Consider the following 22,346-nt stretch of genomic DNA (forward strand, 5'->3'; position numbering starts at 1 on the left):
TATTTTAAATTTAAGGCTCATTTCTGATGTAATAACTATTTTAATAATATTTAGTCAACAATTATTCAATTTTTTCATTTTCTCGTTCTCTTGAGAATGTTCCTTGTTTTCTGTGTACCTGAATATTTAAAGTTTTGCAATAAGTTCCAGTGTAAACTAGTTTGGCAAAATATTACACTTTATATATTTTTTTGAAGACATGTAATTATTAATAAATTATTGTTTATTTATGAAAACCTATTCAATATATTAATATAAACAATTTTTTTGAGCATGTCATGCTTTAATGGAAGTACATGTATCGAGTGTCCCACAATTCACGCAGGATAGCATTACAGTTCACAGTTCAGGATTATTAAAAATGTAGCACTACACAAAAGAACAACGCGTTTTCATTGTTGAGCAATATTTTCAATAAAAAATTTACAATTTTTAATTAAAAACCTGTGTTTTCTATCAAAATCACTTCTTGCATGAAATTTGGGATACCCTTTAGTAGAGAAAGGAAACATTAAGGGAGCGTAAGCAGGTGATTTTGTTAACGTTATTGATCTACTTTATGTGATATTAAACATCGTTCTAATTTCTGATACCGAGTAATTTATTACGTTGTACCTATTATGGAATGAAAGAAATAAATATCAGGCACTAATTGGCGCACTCTAAAGGCGGGTATCCACTTGTGGCAATGCTCCGTAACGTAACAACGAACATGTTACGGCCTGTTGCAAGGTGACACGGTTCGCTGCGAAAGTATGTGTGGTTTTGGTCGTATCATTCATTCCGTAATGTAACAAAATAAGGTTACGAGACGACACAGGAACATAAACTCGCAGTATGAACCTNATTATACATTATATTATACCCACTACATACATGTCCTCAGTTATTGCGAATCACAAATATCAATAAATCAAATATTTCTTAAAATATTTTATATTCTCTCTAAAAAATACCCACACGAGTTCCAAGCTCACCATAGTCCCCAAGCTACTCGCCTAGGTCTAACCTGCCTACGGCGAAGACCCTCAATGAGTACCCAGCTGTTAAGCTGCCATACACTAGGCCTCCTACGAGGCGCAGTGAAAAATGCTGCTTCCCGAGCTTACAGGTACTCTATGGAGTCCTCAGATAATAATCCTTAGTGCCTAACCCGCACAAAAAAAACAGTGGTAATAACACTAGAGTCACAGCGCAACTAACAAATTCAGTGCAAAACATTCTAGGGTCAGTTGGTACCCTAAAAATTTTGAACTCAAAAGCAAGTGAAGTGCATCAGTGTGTCTTCGGACTCAAAATAGAGCATGGACCAATCTTCCTAAAGCAGCCTACGATTTCGTCACCAGTGCCCAATAGAGTTACACGACGTGGCGCGCGCTGCCCAGCAAGGAGTACCGACATACGAAAGCTCTGCGGCCAATCAAACCGAGCAATCAACGTATTCCATGACAATACCTATGTTAGGCATTTGTTTGGGATAGTTAGGCATTTGTTTTGGACTTCACAACGTGTTTTATCCTTTTAATATACTGGTATAGGGTGACATGCTGTTAATTAATGATTACGGAGCATCGGCTTATAGGGATACTAAGCTGTTTTTTCATATGGAACATCCTGAGTATTTGTAGATATTCTTCGTCGAATAGTAAGGCAGATATGACTAAAAGAATATGCCATAAATTTAATGTGTTAAAAAGAAATTACTATTTGTTATGTTTATGGTACCTCCTTTTGATCTACAACTCCCTTATTGGTAAAGATAGATTCGTCAAATTTTGTATCACTGTAATTATAGGGAATCGTTCTTTTTTTTTATTATTTTTTAATATTCCATTAAAAAAAGATAATAGATTTGTATCTCTGTAACCCGATGGCCAGATATCTTTCTAACATAGGTTTTGAAAAATATAAAAAATTTTCTATAAATAAAAAAATGTGGGTGACACATATAGGTGTAACTGTAATATTTTAAGAGCACAGTTTTGCTGACAATTCATAAAATAAAATTAAACGGAAGTTAGTTACATTTTCTTGTACTTACATCAAAATCTTCACACCATACGTAGAATATTTTTACGTTGTTCAAATTCTTGCCCTCGGGTAAGGTGATCGTTATACCTTCTTTTCGGTATCTCCTAATAACTTCCCCTTTGCCGTTTTCGTCCCGCAGTCTAAATCCATTTTTGTCCGCAACTTTATGTGTGCTGGCGTAGAAGTATGCACCTGAAAGAAGTAGAAGTGTTAATGTCGTTAAAAGAAATTATATTCAGTAGTAATCAAGCCAAATAGCTTGACGTTTTTATTTATGTATGTATGTATGTATGTATTTATTTATTTAAAGGTACACCTGCTCAACGGGAAGAACACAATTAGAGGGCAGGGAAGAGTGAACTCTACATATACAGGGTGGTTCAGTCTTAATGTAATTAATTTACATTACGTATTCGGAAGGCCTAATAAAGACAGAAAATCGAAAAAAAATTACTCGACCTTTTAAAAAATAAGCAAATTACCTTTTAACTCGCGTTAACTTGGCGCCCTACAAAAAAGTAACTTCACGGACATCTTTGTCAAGTTTAGTTTATTGCCTAAGATAATTTAGGGATTTTAAGCTACAGGAAGTAGATCTCTAAATTAAAATTTTGCAATAGTGGAAAACAACAATTTTTTTGACCAAAAGTATGGGAAGGAACTTGTTGTTTAAATGGCAAGATATATCTTGAAAAAAAAAGCGGCTAAAGGAAAAATGGCAAGAGTCACAATATTTTAACTCAAAGAATCTGTGTTTTATTGTATAATATTTACTTCTAAAACATTCCAAAAATGTTTAATAAATTATTAACAGCTAAAAAGGTTTCTAGTTTAATAAAGAAAGATGAAGTCAGACATGCATATTTCTTATACGCTTAACCACTACATATTATAAAACAAAGTCCTCCGCCGCGTCTGTCTGTCTGTCTGTCTGTCTGTCTGTCTGTTCCCGATAAACTCAAAAACTACTGCACCGATTTCCATGCTGTTTTCACCAATGGATAGAGTGGTTATCGAGGAAGGTTTTAGTATATAATTTGTTAAGTTTTTGTATACATTAGCGATATTTGTTGGAGGTGTCGGAAAAAAATAAGCCGTCTGGGAGCTTTCAACGAAAACGCTGCCTAAACCATTTGAGATATAACAAAATAATGTATGGTGGAATTGTGTATCTTATATAGGTCTACAGAAAAGTCCGCGATGGCATATGTCTATCCCTTAAGGATAACATACTATATCCATTTTAATACTTTAAAAAATGGGCAATTATAAAGCGGTAATTGGAAAGCTATTTACACAAATACGGTATTAATCCTTATCATTTTAAATACGTTAGTTGGCTTGAGCATTTCATGAAGATTATTTTTTCCCTTTACACCATGCAAATTAAATGAATACCTTAGGAGATATAGCAAAACCAAAATAATGCGCAACGAAATTAATTTCGTGTCGCCGTGATTCGACCGGGCCGCGCGGGCGCCCCGTGACCCCGCGCCTCGCGTCCGAGCCGGGGGGGTCCGAAAGTTTATGTAGTGTATCAATGTATGGTGGAATTGTGTATCTTATATATGCCTACAGAAAAGTCCGCGATGGCATATGTCTATATGTTAAAGATAACATACTACCTATATCCATTTTAATACTTTAAAAAATTGGCAATTATAAAGCGGTAATGTAAAAGCTATTTACACAAATACGGTATTAATCCTTATCATTTTAAATAAGTTAGAGGCTTTAAGCATTTCATGCACATTATTTTACTCTTTTACACCATATAATTTAAATGAATATCTTAGGAGTAATCGCAAAAAAATTACGGACGCGAGAATAAAATTCAAGCGCCTCGCTTCGCTTGATGCGATCGCCGACCCTCCCCCCGCACCGTCTTGCCTACTGTTTAGCTAATAAGCCGAACGATAACGCGCGCGTGATCCTTTAATAAACTGACTTGGAGCGAATGGAGGTGACGACTGACGACTGTGTTTTCTTTCTGGGTGTTGTTGGAAAGTTATAATTGCGTTCGATATTTTAAGGTCACATTTTTGTTTTGTATTTGTTGTCTTTAGGTAGTCGGAACATACATAGATACTTGCAAACATACTTTTATTTCATTGAGTTTTAATAATTTGTTTGTTTTTTTCTTATTGTGAATCATTTAAAACTTCATAGTCGCATTTTTGTTTCGTGTTTGTTTTCTTTAGGTAGTTAGATACCTAACTACTTACTTATTAATTAAAATTGATAGTCCTGAACATAGGTACTTTAATTTAATTCGTTTTGTTTTCACATTGTTGGTAGTTACCTATATTGTTTTAAATTTAAAGGTTTTGCATTTTTAGTTTTGAGTTCGTTTGTTGTCTTTAGGTATATAGATATATCGTGAATTATTTTAAAATTAATATTAGGGTCGCATTAGATGAAAGATGATTGATTTTTTGTTTGTTACGATTTAACTCAAAAACTACTCAACTAATTTTACCGAAAGCTACATCTCCTCGGAGTAACATAGGCTATTTTATATTTGCCCGTGCGAAGCCGGGGCGGGTTGCTAGTATTACTATAATTTATAATATTTTTGTCCACGATTAACAAATTGTAATTACCTACATCTGGATTAAAATACAGAATTGGGTTTTGTACAATTTTTTTTTATACTTGATAACTGATATTTTTAATTTCACATAATAATAAGATTAAAACAAAAGGATTTTATAGACTTGAAACTATAACTACATACTTGACATGTAATTAAACCAATTTTACTTGTCTTAAACTTGTCATGATCTCAAGTTAAGCCGATGATAGCGTGAATATCTAATACTCAGTGTCATTTAAATAAGCGTGAAAAGTAAACTAAACTATTATTAATGCCTAACAAATGAAAATAGCAAAACACTGTATTAATCTAATGAATTTATTTATATTATTTCATGTTTTACATTAAATCAATGGTGCGTCAAAATATACCGTGATGAATTATTGATTATAAAAATAAGTAATAATATTTATTAGTTAAAAAAAAACTATTCACGGCAATTTATAATGGAGATCATAAAAATGAAAGCTTAAATTTATTAGTTATAGAATAATTTGAAAGCTGGGGTAAGGTTACTTTTTTATGAGATTATTCTGTTTCCTTAATAACCATATCTATATACCTAATTATATGCCATTGAACTATCTTTAAACTGTTTAATATCTTTAGATTACCTTATATTTTTTTGGCGATTTTTTTATCGATCTCTTAGTAACAAATGCTTTTGTGATGTTGGTATTTTGTAATTGTGGTAACTATATAATTCTTTTTCCGTTTGTTAGATGGTTATCTTTTATTCATTTGCAATTAATGATTAAACCAAAATGATTTATATTGTTAACTAGGTATTCTGTTTATGTTGCTTGAAAGTTAATTTTCTTGAAAAATCTGGTAACAGTTGAGTATTATTGACAAAAATCTGACTGTGACTTTTTAAATATTAGTTTTAATAAAATCAGGGTGTCCTGATTTATAAGTGAGTCAGTAAGTTAGACTAGACGATTTGGGAGTCGTTTTGAATTTATTTGAATTAGGTAGCTTTTAATACCCATAAAACAAAGTAAAATTAGGTGTACAGGTTATTTATTGATACACTGTTCTACAGGAGTAAAATTCAACTACAGAACAGCAGGGTAAAGAGAAAAAAAAGTACAGAGGAAACATTAAAAGAAACGTAGAACAACAATGGATAAAAGTAGAACAAAACAAAAATATCTTCAAAACTATTTTGTTATTTATATAAAAAGAGAGCGTCAATAGTTAAAAAATATGTTTTTAACACAGTATGTAAAAAAATATGGTCATAACTTCAACAATAAAACGTTGAAGAAGCTGTGAAAAAAATAGAACACATAGAGCCGGATTTATGAAAGGGGCGTAAGGCGTTAGGCGGACTAAGGAGTTTTGCGCCCGTGTAAACGTATTCACAAAAAATGCGCTTCCCTTGCGCCTTTTACTTGTGCTAATAGTTACGTCAAAATTTAGACCTTCAACATAACATGCATAAAAATCATGCAACTTAAGGTGTGGTTTATTAAGTTCATTGCATTTTATTTTTTTAATTACAATATATTATAAGTATTTCCAGTGCTTCATAATAGTTCAAGCACAAGACAATAGACGTGGCATTATAATTAATAGCCTTCTTCGCGCACTTTTTGTGCTATAATATCTAAAGGGCGTTCCAAAAGTAACGCATGATTTGAATTGTGCGCCATTTTTATTCCGAAGTGTTGGCAGTATTGTGCAGGGTCACATGTAGTAATAAACACGTAGCGGTTAGACAAAATGATGTGCTATACAACGGATGGACGAGTGAAGATTAATTACAAATACGGAGAGTGTGTAGCTGAGACTGTGCGCAGATTATGTGGAATTTTCGGTAGAAATGACACCCCAAATAAAACAATTGTCAAAAGATTAGTTGCCAAATTTGAACAAACAAGTTCGGTTGCAGACAATAAAAAAAACAGGTACGTACTGGCCGTTCAGCTGAAAATATTGTTACGATGAGTGATAGTGTGGCGGAAATTCCTGTAACCTCAGTGCGCCGTCGGTCTCTGCAATTAAACGTTTCAAAAAGCATGATATGCATCTGCATCCATTCAAGATTCAGCTAACCCAGGAATAGATAGAAACCAGATGACTATTTAATGCGCTAGACATTCTTCATTGATCCGTCCTTCTTTGAAAATGGGGCTCGAACGATATCGAGAGGTGCTATTTAACTTTTTGTGGCCTCATCCACATTCCAGCAGGATGGTGCCATCTGCCATACGGCACGTGAAACTATCAACTGAAACAATCACTACAAAAGGACAAGAGAAGCACTGAATTCAGGAAGACACTATGTTGTTTCATTCTCTCCACATAAAACTTATTCCAATAAAACAAGCTTTATCCGGTCCAAATAATTTTTTTCATAATTTTTCGGGAATTTCAGTTATTTACTCAAATCTTGTTGGTGCTGGAATAAAACTAACAATGGAATCGAGTTCAGTCCGTCAAAATGCATATGGATAGAATTATGAGATTACCAGGTCAGTGCACTTTTTTTCTTCTGAGTAATGTATTCACATGGCTGTGAATTGAAAAATTCTGCCGGTTGATGATCCCTTCCTTCATTCCTCTCTACAACTAACTTTTCTACAGTACAGGATGGGTTAATACGATTGTGAATTGCTGTAACCAATTGGTTTAATAGGATTCGTAACAGAGGAGTTGATTGGCTAATCCAATCTTGTGATATGTTCCCTGACTCCGTCATGCGTAATATGGTCCCGCTTTGTCGTCTATAAAGATGAAATTTTCACCCAATTTGTTGCATAGATGATAAATAATGGGCTTAATGATGTTTTCGATATCAATTTGACATCAGTCTTCCTCCCACCCAAAAAAAAAAAAACATTATAGCCCCTTCATCATAGGGAGCAACTTAACGGCGAAAATTTAATGTCTGTTGACGATTTGTCTCTGTCCATATCTCACTGACTAATCTAGTTTCATTTGTAAATAAAACTTGTCGTTGCTGTTGCAAAAGTCAATCCCTATGTTATCGCGTTCCTTCAAGAAGAGCAACACGGTGTTTTAGAGTACAGTAGGACTTCGTAACATCTTCTGGCATAGGTTTGAGTCGCCTTTTAATTGTAGATGTTAAAATAACTCGAAGAAAAGTACCTTGAAAGTGTGTCCTAAGAGCTAACTCTGAACCGTTGCGGTTTCTATGAGCATATTGAACCAAATAATGAACACTTGATGCTTCACACTCGAGAACGTCTACTGTGTGCCTGTTTTCTAGACACCAAATTCTTGATATTTGTGTACCATACGTGCAACAGATGACTCCGGAATGCTCAAAATATCTGATATTTGATTGGAATGACCAACATAGACATTCTTCTTCGATTATAAAACAAAAATTTTATATCAAAGTAACAGATCTTTTTTTTCTAAATAACTACAGTCCATGGCTACGAAAAGTAACAATTCATGTTAACTATTTTATGTAAGGGGTGTGCAATACTTTTGACGGTGTGTGTAATTTGAAAATAATAAAATATTCTAACTATTTCACAGAGCAAATCATATGCCGTACCGACCTCACATTTTTGTGTAATTTTCTGGTACAGTAGAGAAAGTGAAATTTCCTCAGCGCAGTAAATTATTACACATTTTCTCAATTATTGTGCGGGTTATTACGTCGCTTGATTGCATTAAGCCTTCGTATACGTTTTCTGAGAATACTTTTCTTCCTTATTTTCTGCTGTCGTTTTCGCTAACGTTCCCAGTTGAGGGTAATTTATTTAACGGTTAGGAATAAATACTGGGACGGAGGGGATCACTGTAGGACTATTTATTTTACTTAAGATCGGTTTGAGCTAGCTTTAGTTTGAAATAGCGAACGAGCAGTAACATCCAAAAATTTAATAAGCATAAGTTCGTAAAATTATAACAATCTTTTTTCAAACATTGACCTATTATTATTATTTTTATCTATCGATCTATATTTCATGGAAAAAATGTAGGCTTCATTAATTCATTTTTACCTCATAAAAAAGAATTATGTATGTAATGTATTAAAAAATACTCTTTTCAAACAACCCACAAAAAATCAGACATCGAGAAATTTATTAAATAAGTATTTCAAGATTCATTATAATAATGGTCTTTCAGGAAAAAATATCGGAAAAGTTAAGTAAAATTTCAATACCTATTTATAGTAATGAGAGCAGTTAACAAAAATGTTACCTAAATTAAAATAACAAACTTCAATTAAACTAAAAAATAATTAGAAAATTGTTCAGATTGTTATGGAATATATTAGTGAGTAATCGATATCTAAAATAAAGGATTTTTGAACATAAGAGAAGTACTTTGTACTTTGTCAATATTAAAAATACAGGGTGTTCAAAAAGAGTGTAAAATATTTAAGGAGGTAATAGTATGAACCAAAATAAGCAGAAAAGTCTCAATAAACATGGGTCCGCAAAGTAACGGTTGCGGAGATATAGAATGTTTTATGTTTTTAGCCCCTTTTTTATTTTGCAAAAACGTTGTGTATTTTCTTATAATATTTGGTTGATGTTTAGTATAATAAACAGTACGTATTTGACAGTTGTTCTCAGTGCACAAGTTTTCTTTCGCTATGGCTGGTTACTCTAACGCAGAATTAACAGACATGCATTTCATGTATGGTCGTGCTAATGGGAACGCCACCGAAGCGCGACGTCTTTATGTTGACGTTTATCCAAATCGCCAGATTCCTTCACAACGCATGTTTGGAAGAATTCACCAAAGATTGCGTGATACCGGTTCCTTGAGCAAACAGTGCCATTTATCCAGAAGACCGAGGTCGGTATCCACTCCTAGAGCAGAAGAAGAAATTCTAGCATTGGTAGAGCAGAATCCAGGTACGAGTGTGCGGAGAATATCAGCCGAGGTAGGAATTAGTGGTCCTCTTGTTTGGAGAATCCTTCACGAGCAACTACTTTATCCATACCATGTGCAACGAGTAAAGGCCTTAAATCCAATAAATGATCATCAAGCACGTTTGATTTTTTGCCGCTGGTTTCTACGTCATGATGCTGAAGACCCTCGTTTTCTTGCAAACATTTTTTTTACTGATGAGGCCGGGTTCACAAGAAATAGAGTGTTTAATTTTCACAATACGCATATTTGGGCCGACGAAAATCCTCATGCTCTAATAGAATCTGGACATCAGGCACGTTTTTCATTAAACATTTGGATGGGTATTGTAGGGGACAGGTTTCTAGGTCCTGTTGATTTACCAAACCGATTAACAGGCGCTGCTTACCTCAACTTTCTGCAGAACACACTGTATGAGTTTTTGGAAGACATTCCTTTGAATCAGAGGCAACAAATGTGGTTCCAGCATGATGGTGCTCCAGCTCATTTTTCCATGGCCGTTAGAGCATTTACACCAAACTTTTGGGTAGGAAGGGTCGGACCTGTTTTATGGCCTCCAAGATCGCCTGATCTGAACCCTCTAGATTTCTTTGTTTGGGGATATTTGAAGACATTAGTGTATGGTACTCCTGTAAATAGCCTGGAAGAGCTGCAGCTACGGATTAATCAAAAGTGTCAAGAAATCCAAACCAAGGAGGGTGTTTTCGAAAGAGTTCGAATATTGTTGAGATGAAGATGTTGTGCCTGCTTGGAAATGGACGGAGGGCACTTTGAACATCTTCTGTAACTTTGTTTTTTGTTTGTTAAAAGCTTCCTTTGTCGGTTTATTCCTAATAAAATAAAATGTTTGAAAAACGAATAGTGGTCCATATCTCCGCAACCGTTACTTTGCGGACCCACGTTTATTAAGACTTTTCTGCTTATTTTGGTTCATACTATTACCTTCTGAAATATTTTACACTCTTTTTTTAACACCCTGTATAATGATTCAGTTCTTGCAGAACATGCTTAAAATATTTACAGTGTTTGATTTGATGAAACCAAAATTACTGGTAAACAAAAGAATAATCAAAAACGACTTTCAAAGAACTGATTAACATAAAAAACAAATATAATATAAACAGAAAAAGAGATACTCATAATTTAAATATGTGCTGCTATAATACAATAGAAAATATTAATTGTAATGCGGTACAGGGTTGGCTGTAGGCCGAATTTTCTTTTACGTAATTTTATTCAAACAAAAAGTGATAACCATAGCCGTCTTATAACTGCACTCTTTACATTATACGAATATACAGGGTGTTAGAACTTTGACTGCCTTAATTCTAACAGACGATGGAATGCACTAAAATAAACAAAAAAGCTTATATGACATGAGTCCTAAACTCAACCATTTCCGAGAAAAAAATTATCAAAATCTCCAACTTTATGTTAATTAAGGGATATTCACATAACTGCGTGCATAGAATATAATAAAATACAATGTTTATCACTTCTTGAACTTCTTTATGCTTAATTCTAAAAAATAATTAGCGTTGTAATAAATTTAAAATTCGGTAAAATTCATATCGAACAATGTGACATCGTCGCGGTGGTTTATTAACACGCGGTACTAAGGTGTCCAGCAACCACCAATATGTAATTCAGTCGGTATCTGGATTCGACTGTGTCGGAGTGTTTTTTGCGTACCACTATTTCGTTTTCTTGAGGTGTTTTGCAGCGAGTGCGTGAAAATTGAATTTGAAGCTGTCGTGCGTGCATCGAAAATGGTGGTGGACATTTTGAGCATATGTTCTAGTTTGTGGTGTACTTGTGCGTTTAAAAATTACTGAATTTTGCTTTTTGGTACGTACCTAAATTATTTTTAATACGTATGATTATTTGGACGACGTGAATCTTTGGGTACTATAATTATATATTTTTCAAATACGTAATTTGATTACAAGTTAAACTGGAAAACAATTTTCTTGAAATTTACTAAATGTTTCACAATAATAGCTATTTACATTTTATCCGTAGGACAAGTCTACCACGTGTGTAGGTCAGCAGGTTATTACGCTGTTGTCACGTTGTGATGAAACTCCCCAATATTAATACTCGCTGTATTTTGAAAACTGTTAATCTTACGCCCCTGTAATATACAACTTTTTTGATCATTTATGATTACTCTATCTCATGCTGAAGTAATGGCAGTCAAACTTCTTATACCCTGTATAAGTACTATAACCCCACAGAAGTCTTCCTGTAAAATGTATTTTTAGAATATTAATATCAAATTAAAGGCACCAAAATATTTAAAAAAAAAATAGAAACAACTATAATCATATTAAAGGAGAAGGGAACTGAAAAATAATAAATAAGTTTATTTGTTGAAAATTATACTTTTAATTAAAATCCCTTAGTTTTAACATTTTATATTGTTTTTTTCCTGTACCTACAGAAAAACAATTATTTTTTCTCAAGATGCCACACAATAATAAATGTATAATAACTCAAAAAGTGTTAAAGATAAGTATCATATACATATAATTTATCTATGAAAAATTATTTTAGCAGTTTTTTCAATGGTCTAAAGATATACCTACGGGGTGTTTTATTTAGACTTGTATCTCGGAAATGTTTTTATGTATCCATTTTTTTTTAATTCCATATAACTTTTAATCTTACATTTTATTTAATATCTTGAATCAAAATTAAGAAAAACGGGGTAGGAACATTTTACGTGATCACCTTGTACATGCCTGTGTCACATTTACCAACTCAATATTATATTGTAAGTTAAATAAACTTTGATACTTAATTAATTTTTAACTCTAAAATCCATGATTAAATGAGTTTAGTTAATTTCATTGTTCCGTTTGTAATAAAATTCTTATTTGTGCATTCGTAATATTGTAATGACACAACGAGATGTTGATTATATAAATTGCTTTTTTTTCTATAAGGTTAACCTAAAATCCAGACTAACACTTAACTACTAACTCTCTTGAACTAACACTCTTGAAATAAACATCTTAAGGTCACAAAATCCTTTTGATAGATATTGATATCGTTCACTTAGCTGCAACAGTGTCATTGAAATTGTTTGTCTTAACAGCCATCATACTCGTAGGTGTTACCGCTGCATTGCGCAAATATGTATAGATCCTGCTGTCAGATTAGTTACCCAATGTTTCAACTGTGTACCTAATTTAAAACTGAAGTTTGTAAAGTGTCAACATGGTATCAAAACAGGCTTGGGATATTTTTCATTTAAATTTGTATAGTTGATATTCAAATATTAAATTAATCAAATTGAGATTACTAAATTAATAATTTAAAGGTTCGAAATTTTAAAATAAATGTTATTTTTTGAAATTATTTGTTTGCAGAAACATTAGTTTAATTTGTAGGAAAAACAAATTGAGATTCTGTGCCAAGTAGACATTTCGATTTAATTTTTTTCACAGCAAGTTGTGCATACAAGTCCGGAAAAAAATAATATTAAGTCGAAACGCCTATCTAGTATAAAAGCTCACTTTATTTTACCTACAGAGAAATTACAACTTTGAAGAATACGATTGTAATAGTTCTATAATTTGTTTTTTTTCCTCAATTTATTTTTATGTTTACGTGAAGGATTTTGTCTATTCGAATATGCGAACAAGTTTAGGAGAATGTTCATATACAGTGTGTATGATTTAAATTAATGCTTACCAACAAATTTCTTTTCAAAGCTGTCGAAGAGCTATTTTAATTAATTTTTAAATTTAATTAAAATCTTGTTAATAGGTTATATCTACATATACTGACTTTTTTTTTTTAATATTTTTTAAAAGTTTTTGTTTTAATTGTGATACTAATAATAGTATGACAACCTATTACACTATACAGGGTGATTCAGAACTTATCAAAAAAAATTCTGGATGTACAGGGGACCCTTACAAATACAATTTTGTAAAGAAAAAATCAAAAAGGGCAGTTCGAAAATGATTTAAAAATACACTTCTGCACGGCACTGGAAACTGGTCCACTGTAAAACCTGACCTCGCACAATGCGACGGGCATGGCGAAACTTTCGCAAGAAAAGAAATATGTAAATAGAATTTTATCGCACCTATTTTATATCGGCAAATTCAACTGCTTTTGCCTTTATTAATTAATACAATTAATTTGTGTTTTTAAATAATAAAATCATTTGACATACCCGATGTTACAACAATTGTTCAAAATTTTATCCACCAACGTGTAAACACATTTGGATCCGTCACTCAGTTTCTACGAATTAACACAAATGTTGTCTTGCTTCACCATATCACAAATGCTTCACCATAAATTAAAACGATATCCATGAACTCCGAGTTGCTATACACGCAAACCATTTTTGACACTAACTACTCATTTTTGACACTAACTACTAAAACAACTATTGAACAGATAACAGGTAAATACTATTGCAACGACGATTGCAAAATCCGATTTCAGTATTCGGAGTCGCTGAGGCCACGTGGCTCTCCACGTGCATTGCGAATGACGCTAGAGACTACAGTTGTCCAGCTATGTAGTCATTGAATGTACTATAACTTCAATAATTGTTTTCTCGGAAACTATAAGGATTTTACAAAAATTTTTTTTACGATATTGACTCCATTTCTCATGCCGCATCTATTCCCAAATTTTTTTGGATAGGTTCTGAATCACTCTGTATAATTACTGTTCTTTTTTGTTAAAGAGCTTTCGTTATATCCAATTCATAAAATATGTGTGCTAATAGTCATATTTTTTAATTATAAATGAGTTTTATTAATAAAATATTTGTCTGCTGTCAAATAATTCGTTATTTATAATCAATTATTTACTACATTTTGAACAACACTTCATTGGATTGCAATTTATATTTTTTCCTAAGAAATTGTAAGAACCTATTTATTATGCTCATACATCGTACAGTCTCTATTATCACATATATATTATTATATATATATTATTGTTATTGTTATTGTTATTATTATTGTTATTGTTATTGGCGTATATTATTGTTAACAACTTTATGACATCCCATTTTGAAAGTTTTTTAACAGTTCCATATATTTTTTTTTAAAAAGAAATACGTAAGTCTCTTTCAAAAAACTTTTAAAATTAAAAAAATAAACATTTAAACCCCGTAATATTTTTTACTATTCCTACTACTTTTATTGTTTTTACTATTGCTTATACAACTAAAAAGTACTGATCTGAAATATATGATAAATAAATATATGAAATAATATGATAAAAATTCGTATGCTATTCTAACAGTTCTAATAGAAATTTTTATGCTCAGTCCTAAGTTGGTATAGTTATGGCCAATAAAATGTTTCCAACCTAGATAGTCGTTGGTTTTTTATAAAACAAGTTTCATTCTCTAAATCCCATTAATTACGAACCATTTTCCGACTTAAATTAGAATGGCCTAAACATTTTTTAAACAACTTAGAAATGTTTTGCGTTATTACGTTTCTCTTATGGAAATGAAGGAAACTGTTATAAAAATTATTACACTAAAACATATATACGTAGATAAAATAAATATATATTGCTGTAAAATAAATTTTAAAATTTATGTAACAAAATATGTTATGAACATATCGTTCAAACTTATTATTCCAGTTTCGTGCAGGAAAACAAAACTAATTATTGTTCTGAAAATATTAATTTTGTAGTGGAGTACTATATTTATGCTAAATAATATAATTACAATTAAATCCGTTAATATATTTGTCATAATTATTGTGTTTTATACCTATGTACTGAAAACCTTCACAAACACTATAAATTTAATCTGTTTATAAGAGAACAGTATATTTTATTTTCATTGACTCCCATTCTACACAACAAACTGTTGAATATTTAAATAGATCTGTGAAAACGGGGAAAGCTTTCTCTACTTCCAATAAAGAGAAAACTTGTGAAATTTTCATTTTTCATATTTAATTTATACATTCCCGATCTAGATAGAAAACAATTGCGAAAATTTTACGTTTACAACAATTTTCTTTCACACCTCATTTATTATTTCCTATCTAAGTAGGTATATACACTACAAGTGTAGATGTTAAAAACTGCGAATAAGAAGCATTTTAACAAAATACTGGCAAAATAATTGATATTAGATAAATTTTAAAACTTGTACGACTGTGACTCAAAAATGAATAAAATTCCATTAATTAATTTTTTTTAACATTCTATCAAAAAAGTATCTGGCATATGTCATTTAAAATGGCACGTAAAGTAGATTTAAATATCTTTTTTGATGGATAGTTGGTAGCACCGTACTCTATCCTAACGCGAATTTTAATTGCGATCTGTCAAGTAGTTTTTTACAGCTGTTGATTTTGTTAGTCCATCGAAAATATGTTCCGCGATTTTTATAATCGATAATATTATTGAACAGAGGTTGCCTAAAATTTTGTGTTATCAACGGAATTTCTTGTGTTGAATCGTTGGAAATCATGGGAAAGGTGTGCGGTAATTCAGTTTTGTTGAAAACTCAAGCATAATATGAATGCATTCAAATATGGTTGAGACGTGGTTGAATTGAAGATTTGCCACGTTCTGGGCGTTCTTCAACATCTTCGACTGAAGAAAACATCGATAAAGTGACGGAAATGGTGCCGACAAACCGTCATTATAGTTTGAGAGAGCTGGCGCGGCGTATGAATTAAACGTATCTCAGAAACCAGTTCGCACCATTTTAGTTGATGTTTTGGATATGAAACACGTCGCAGCATGGCTGGTTTCAAAAGAGCTGAGTTTTCAAAAAGAGTATCGCAAACATGTTGCTGAACACATGCTTGAACGAACTAATTTGGGCTCTATGTTCATGCAACACATCACAACGGGTGACGAAACATAGGTTTACGAGTTTGACATGCAAACGAGCCAACAAGCTTCGGAATGGCGCTATTCTAATGAGCCGAAACCAAACAAACCACGTCAAAGTCGATCAAAAATCAAATTCATGTCGACTGTTTTGTTTCACTATCGCATCGTGGTGTTATCCATACAGAATTCCTTCCGGATGAAGCAACATTCAACAAAGAATATTATCTGGGCGTTATGAGGCGTTTGAGAGAGAGATATCAGATTTATGGAAGGACAATTCTTGGATTTAGCTTCACTATAATGGATCATCACACATAACGATAATTGTGAATAAATTTTCTACCAAAAATTCAACGAATGCCATCGAGCAGTTGAAAGAGTAGAAGTCCATACCACAATATGCGTTTAAAAAGTGCTTTGATGACTGAGTTGTTCGTTGGAAAAAGTGTATTGCGATGATTAATTGAATATATTCTGTTTTACTGACAAATTCCGGATACTTTTTTGACAAAATGTAATACAGGGTGTCCCATAAGCACATGATCAAAAACGTACTGCAATATTCTTTGGCTCAAAAGAAGACGAATGTCTGGCTCCTCTGCTACTGACTGTTAAAAGTTCTTGAAAAAAATATATGTTTTTTGTAATATCAGGAGAATGTTACAATAATTCTTCCTGGGATTCCACAGGAGTAGCGTAAACTTTATTCTTCAAGGCTCCCCATAGAAAAACATCTGACAACGATAAGTTGGGGGACCTGGGGGGCCATTCGACAGAAACATCTCTCCCTCTTCTTCCGATCCACTTGTGGAAAAGTATTATTTAAATGTGCAGTTACATTTGCACTAAACTGCGGAGGAGCACCATCGTGCATGAACCACATCTCAGCACGAAGATTGAGAGGGACATCTTCCATTAGAACCGGAAAAGTATTCGTCAGAAAATTGAAATAATTTTCGCTATTCAAGCGGCGCCTCCTTAATAAAGGGACGAAATTGAAGTCTTCTCTCAAAATAGTATAGTAAAAGTTCCTGAATAGACGTCGCATGATAAGGATGGAGAAGATGCTGGTACGCCAAATTCCACTGTCAGACAGCGAGTACTGATATTTGGATCTTCAGCGGCCCTATTTAAAACGTCTCCCTCAACTGCTGCATTTCGTACTTGAGGACGACCCACACAGTCTACGGCTCGAACATCAAATTGGCCAGTCTCCCGCAAACTCTTTTCAATCTAATGTAAATCGGTAATTTGGAACCCGTTGATTTGGGTACCGCGCCGCGTAGACGCGTACACTCCCACCCAAGTTGTCTTCGCAAAACCCTAAGACTTTGATCAGTCGGTCATCTCTTCAGTAGAAAATATATATACACATATTTTGAATTTAATGGCATGTCTTCGAATAACACCAGCAAGCGAATTTGCAAAAAATCTAGATATGAAGCACCGTTTAAGCAATTAAAAAGGTCTTATTAAAGTGTCATTAACGATACTGGTCCACATGTTCTCTGAAAACTGTTGCTGAAAGGCACCACGACGTGTTTCGTGTGGATTTTCGATAGTCCAGTGATGAGTGTTGTGGACGTTACGTGTATCATTTCGACTGAAACATGCTTCATCTATAACAAATATTTGCGCTGTAAATTGAGGATTTCTTGCATGTTCTTGAAGCAACCATTCGCAAAAACCCCGACGTAGTGGAAAATCCTCAGGAGTAATATGAAATGGGTACAACTGAGCTTCTCGCAATGTCCGCCACACAACAGGTTGCGAAATATTACTTGCTGTGCGATTTTTCTGGTGCTACGATGCGGATTTTCTTCGACGAGATTTAAAATCATCTCCTCGACATTTAAGATTCTAACAAATGTTTTCGGTGCGGGGGCACGTGGTTCAGAATATCTTGCGCTGTACACTTGACGAGCTCTGTGGGCATTTTCGTTTGCTTCGCCATAAATTATGAGCATATCATAATATTCGCGATTGCTAAATGCGCCATTTTCAAAAGAAAACTTGAAAATACGGCTATTAAATGTACTCTCGAAAAACAGCAAAGCAATCACTATAACTAACAATGTATTACAAACTGACTTTTGAATACAGTCCGGCTTCATAAGAAACCTACAAACTCGTAAAAAGTGTTACAGAATTGTTTGTAAGTACTCGCCGCGATAAAATTCATGTATTTCAGCAGTTCTAAAACAGTTTTAAACACATTTTTAATTAGCTTTTTTTCTCTATGAACTTTCGATACAACTTTGTGACATCGACATCAGTTAACTCAGTTTTTGCTCCTTCTTCACTCCTTTGAATTTTTGACATAAGTTCATTAACACCCTGCATTATAATATTATCTCGTACGCTCGACATCAATTTTTTTTCCCATTGTAAACTCTATCGTCAATGCACTGTAGATATTAAGATATGAAACTAACTTGAAGTTTAAATAATTATAAAATTATCTATAGATATAATTAAAGTTTTTAGTGTTGTGTGCCCTCATTTAGGTTGGTTTTGAATTTACAATAATTATTTATGCATAGGTACAGTAAATTAAAGAAACATCGAATGACAGCAAAAGTAAAAAAGTAAAAGTAAAACGAGTGAATACATTGTATGTGATTAAACTTGACAATTTCTCTAGTATAATAATTTCAATTTACCGTTACCAAAGTACCTGTTTCACTTTTTAATGTTGTCATATTCAATTCTATTTTATATAATGAATGATGCAGTCCGCAAAAATAGTTTATTTTATCTATTATAATTTACTTGTAAAATAGAAATAGGAAACAATTTGGGATCATCTTGTACAATTCACTTCAGTTTAAATAAAAAATAAATACTCATATTTAGTAGCTATATAATATGCATGATCCTTCTTTCGTTTTCTTTTATACAGGGTGTTTTATTAAGTACGGAACACATCTTCACTGGTAACGCTTAGGCAATATCAAAATAGGAAAAATTGCACCATCGAATAGAAAATTTCAGAAAAGATTTTTTAGGATGATTATTTCAAAAATAGTTATACCAGTACACTGCCGGCCCTTTGAAAGTGGAGGATTTATTTTTCTAATGTGATGATGTCTACTTTTCTTATTATGACAAGTTTTTATATATTTTATTTGGTAATTCAAGATGCCGCGCTTAAGGGAACCAGAGAAAGTGAGAGCTATAACTTTACTTCAGAATGATTGGTCATTGCGGATAATCTGCATGTATGCAAGAACAGCATATTTAAACTCAAAGAAAAATGGATTGCGGAGGGTCACGTACGTTATGTTCACGGAGGTGGACGTCGAAAATTAAGCACCACCTAAGAATAAATCCTTTTGACATGACAGTAACGGCTTCCTTTGAGACGAATTTTCCTAGATCAGTGTGAACTGCAAGGAAGCGGGTGAATGATTCGGAGCTAAAGAATTATGTGGCCGCAAATACAGTTGCTTTGACTCCCCAGTATAAAGAACAGAGGTTAGAGTTTGCAAGACAATTTGTAGGAAGCCCAGACAACTTCTGGGCGAATATTATATTTTCGGACGAAAAAAGTTTTCAGTATTGCTCCGATGGTTCTGTCCGTGTCTAGCCATTAGAGATTATAAGGTATTCGGAGCCTTATGTGAAACCCACACAGCGCAGCGGAAGATTATTCATTAACGTTTGGGTTTGGATAAGCTGCAAGGTCCTGGTGTTTTTTTGGAGGATAGAAGAGCGCCTCACTGGACTGAGCTATGTGCGCATAATGGAAAAAGTTATGCTGCCATCTGTGACCATGCTGTATCCTCAGAATTTCACTTTCCAGCAGGATAATTGTGCAATTCACACCTCAAGAGTTGCGTCAGAATGGTTCATTGATAACAACATCGATGTTTTACCTTGGCCTTCAAAGTCCCCTGTCCTCACTACTATCAAGAACGTCTGGGGATATATGGTGAAAAAAATTTACGACAGAAACTTCCGTCCAGCTAACGTCGAAGAACTTAGGGAGGCAATTGAAAACGCATGGGATAACATCACAGGATTATACAAGAACATTGATTTTATCAATGCCATGTAGACTGCAAAGTGTTATAGACAAAAAATGATGCTTGGACAAAATACTAACTTTTCGAATCGCGTTTTTCTGACGACGAAAAGTGTTTCATTTTTAGATCTCATTGACGGCGAATGAATGGCCGTTAGAATGTATATTTAAGTATTAGGAAAATAAATAATTTGCTACCTAATTTGGATTTGTTTTGCTCACTAGAATTAGTTTGATAGACACACATTAAATTTGACATAATGACAGCCAATTATAGACAATTTGCTTATAACAGTCGTCCACATTCAAAGGGCACTGTATTTGAATAAAAATAATGAAACTTAAGAGTCAAGTGAAACGTTTTCAGCATCTTTAAAATACAAACTATTTAAAAGTACATGAAACTGAGAGAAAATTTTCGTTCTAAATATTGGAAAATTAAAATTTTTGAAAACAGGTAGGCAAAACTGTGCTGATGAGGACATTCCTACCAGAAGTATCTCAATAATGAAATTTTATGATATCTTTTGACTTGACTATTGCGAATTACTTGTATTTCTAAATTAATTGGTATCATATTTCATATTATTTATTTAATAATTCAGTATGTAGTGAGGTAAGGCACCAGTTTTATTTCAAAAACTGTTGGATATTTTGGGCTCCAACTAGTACATATTATTTTTAATAAAAAATAAGGGAGTGGTTATTATTTTTTATTCAAGTTATCATTACGAGAAGAACAAACACGTTTAATCAGTTTAAATCTTACTATAGGTCCTTTCAAAAAGTATGCTATGAACTATTTTACTTTTAATCTGTAAACATATTTTTCTTAATATGGCTTTTTTTTGATAATGTATGAATGTGTATACATATTTTTAAAACATCAGTTCATTAAGAATCGCCTAGTAGGGAAATTTTTAATGAAACACATATTTCTATCTGAATATATAATTTATTTCAAATTTAACTGTTTCTATTATTAATACCTATTAATCAACTCGTCTGGATATATTTCAAAGAAAAGTTATAATTTAATTAGTTTTGTAAATTTGGTATTTGCAACATATGGATGGTTCTTGATCCGTGTAACTTTAGATTACCACGACAACACGTTCGTGAAATACTTGGTTTGTAAAAATTGCTTAATTACTAGTTAGAACTTACCTGGACCCTGGCCGTCGTACGTGAAGTCCTTAATATGTAAAGTTCGTCCGTCGACCGCATAAACTTCACCGGAGACACCGTGATGTAATTCCGAAAGTTTTCCCAAGAACTTTCCTAAATACTGGGCACTGTCTGCTTTACCTGAAAGCAGAATAAATTAATTAGCGAGACAGATATTAATGAAAATATTATATACTGATGATTTTAATGTAATATTAAATCACGCAATATCTAGTATAAGATAGGATCGTTTGTTAGTAGAAGTAGTGGTCCTATGGACAAATTATTCTATGAGTGAGAATATACATAAATTAAAAAACTAAAGATATATACGAGTTGTGATACAAAATTGGAAAAAAATAATACTCTTATTTAGTATAAATAAAATTCAGCATATGCTAAAATCAGGGCAATCAAACAGACTGGTCAACATTTTGTGTAAAAATTGGGATTTAAAAAAACATAAATTTTATTATTAGGACTTTTTTATTTAATTTATAAAGGTAATTTAATTTAATTTAAACAGTTTACTTCGATACAACATAAAGAAGATAATTTTGTAACATATGTGAGATCTAACTTAATCAGGGATCCGTATTAGGCCCTGTTTTGTTCATGAACAGTATTGAAAATATTCTGGGTAATGGTTCTTTTTTGTTATATGCAGACGACATCTCTTTAATTATATCGCACAAGTCCGATATTGACGCGCAAAATAAATGTGATCAAATTATGAATTCTTTATGTGATTGGTTCATTGAAAGTCACTTATATTTAAATACCGATAAAACACGAATTATGCGTTTTCATACT

The 22,346-nt window shown here is 32.8% G+C and overlaps 1 protein-coding gene across 1 annotated transcript in view; it reads right to left on the reverse strand.

Moving 5' to 3' along the window:
• Positions 1-2,041: 2,041 nt before the first annotated feature.
• Positions 2,042-22,346, reverse strand: part of LOC108905770 (protein Skeletor, isoforms B/C-like) — a gene marked incomplete at its 3' end in the record, with an annotated part of 56,274 nt that continues 35,969 nt past the window's right edge. Inside the window, exons 2-3 of the mRNA XM_023457311.1 lie at positions 21,534-21,674; positions 2,042-2,223 (exon numbers count right to left, since the gene is read on the reverse strand). Of these exons, the coding sequence (XP_023313079.1) occupies positions 2,042-2,223; positions 21,534-21,674 (323 nt within the window). The remainder of the gene's footprint in view (positions 2,224-21,533; positions 21,675-22,346) is intronic.

This window comes from Anoplophora glabripennis, unplaced genomic scaffold (genome assembly GCF_000390285.2).
Source record: "Anoplophora glabripennis isolate ALB-LARVAE unplaced genomic scaffold, Agla_2.0 scaffold26, whole genome shotgun sequence".
Classification (NCBI taxonomy): domain Eukaryota; kingdom Metazoa; phylum Arthropoda; class Insecta; order Coleoptera; family Cerambycidae; genus Anoplophora; species Anoplophora glabripennis.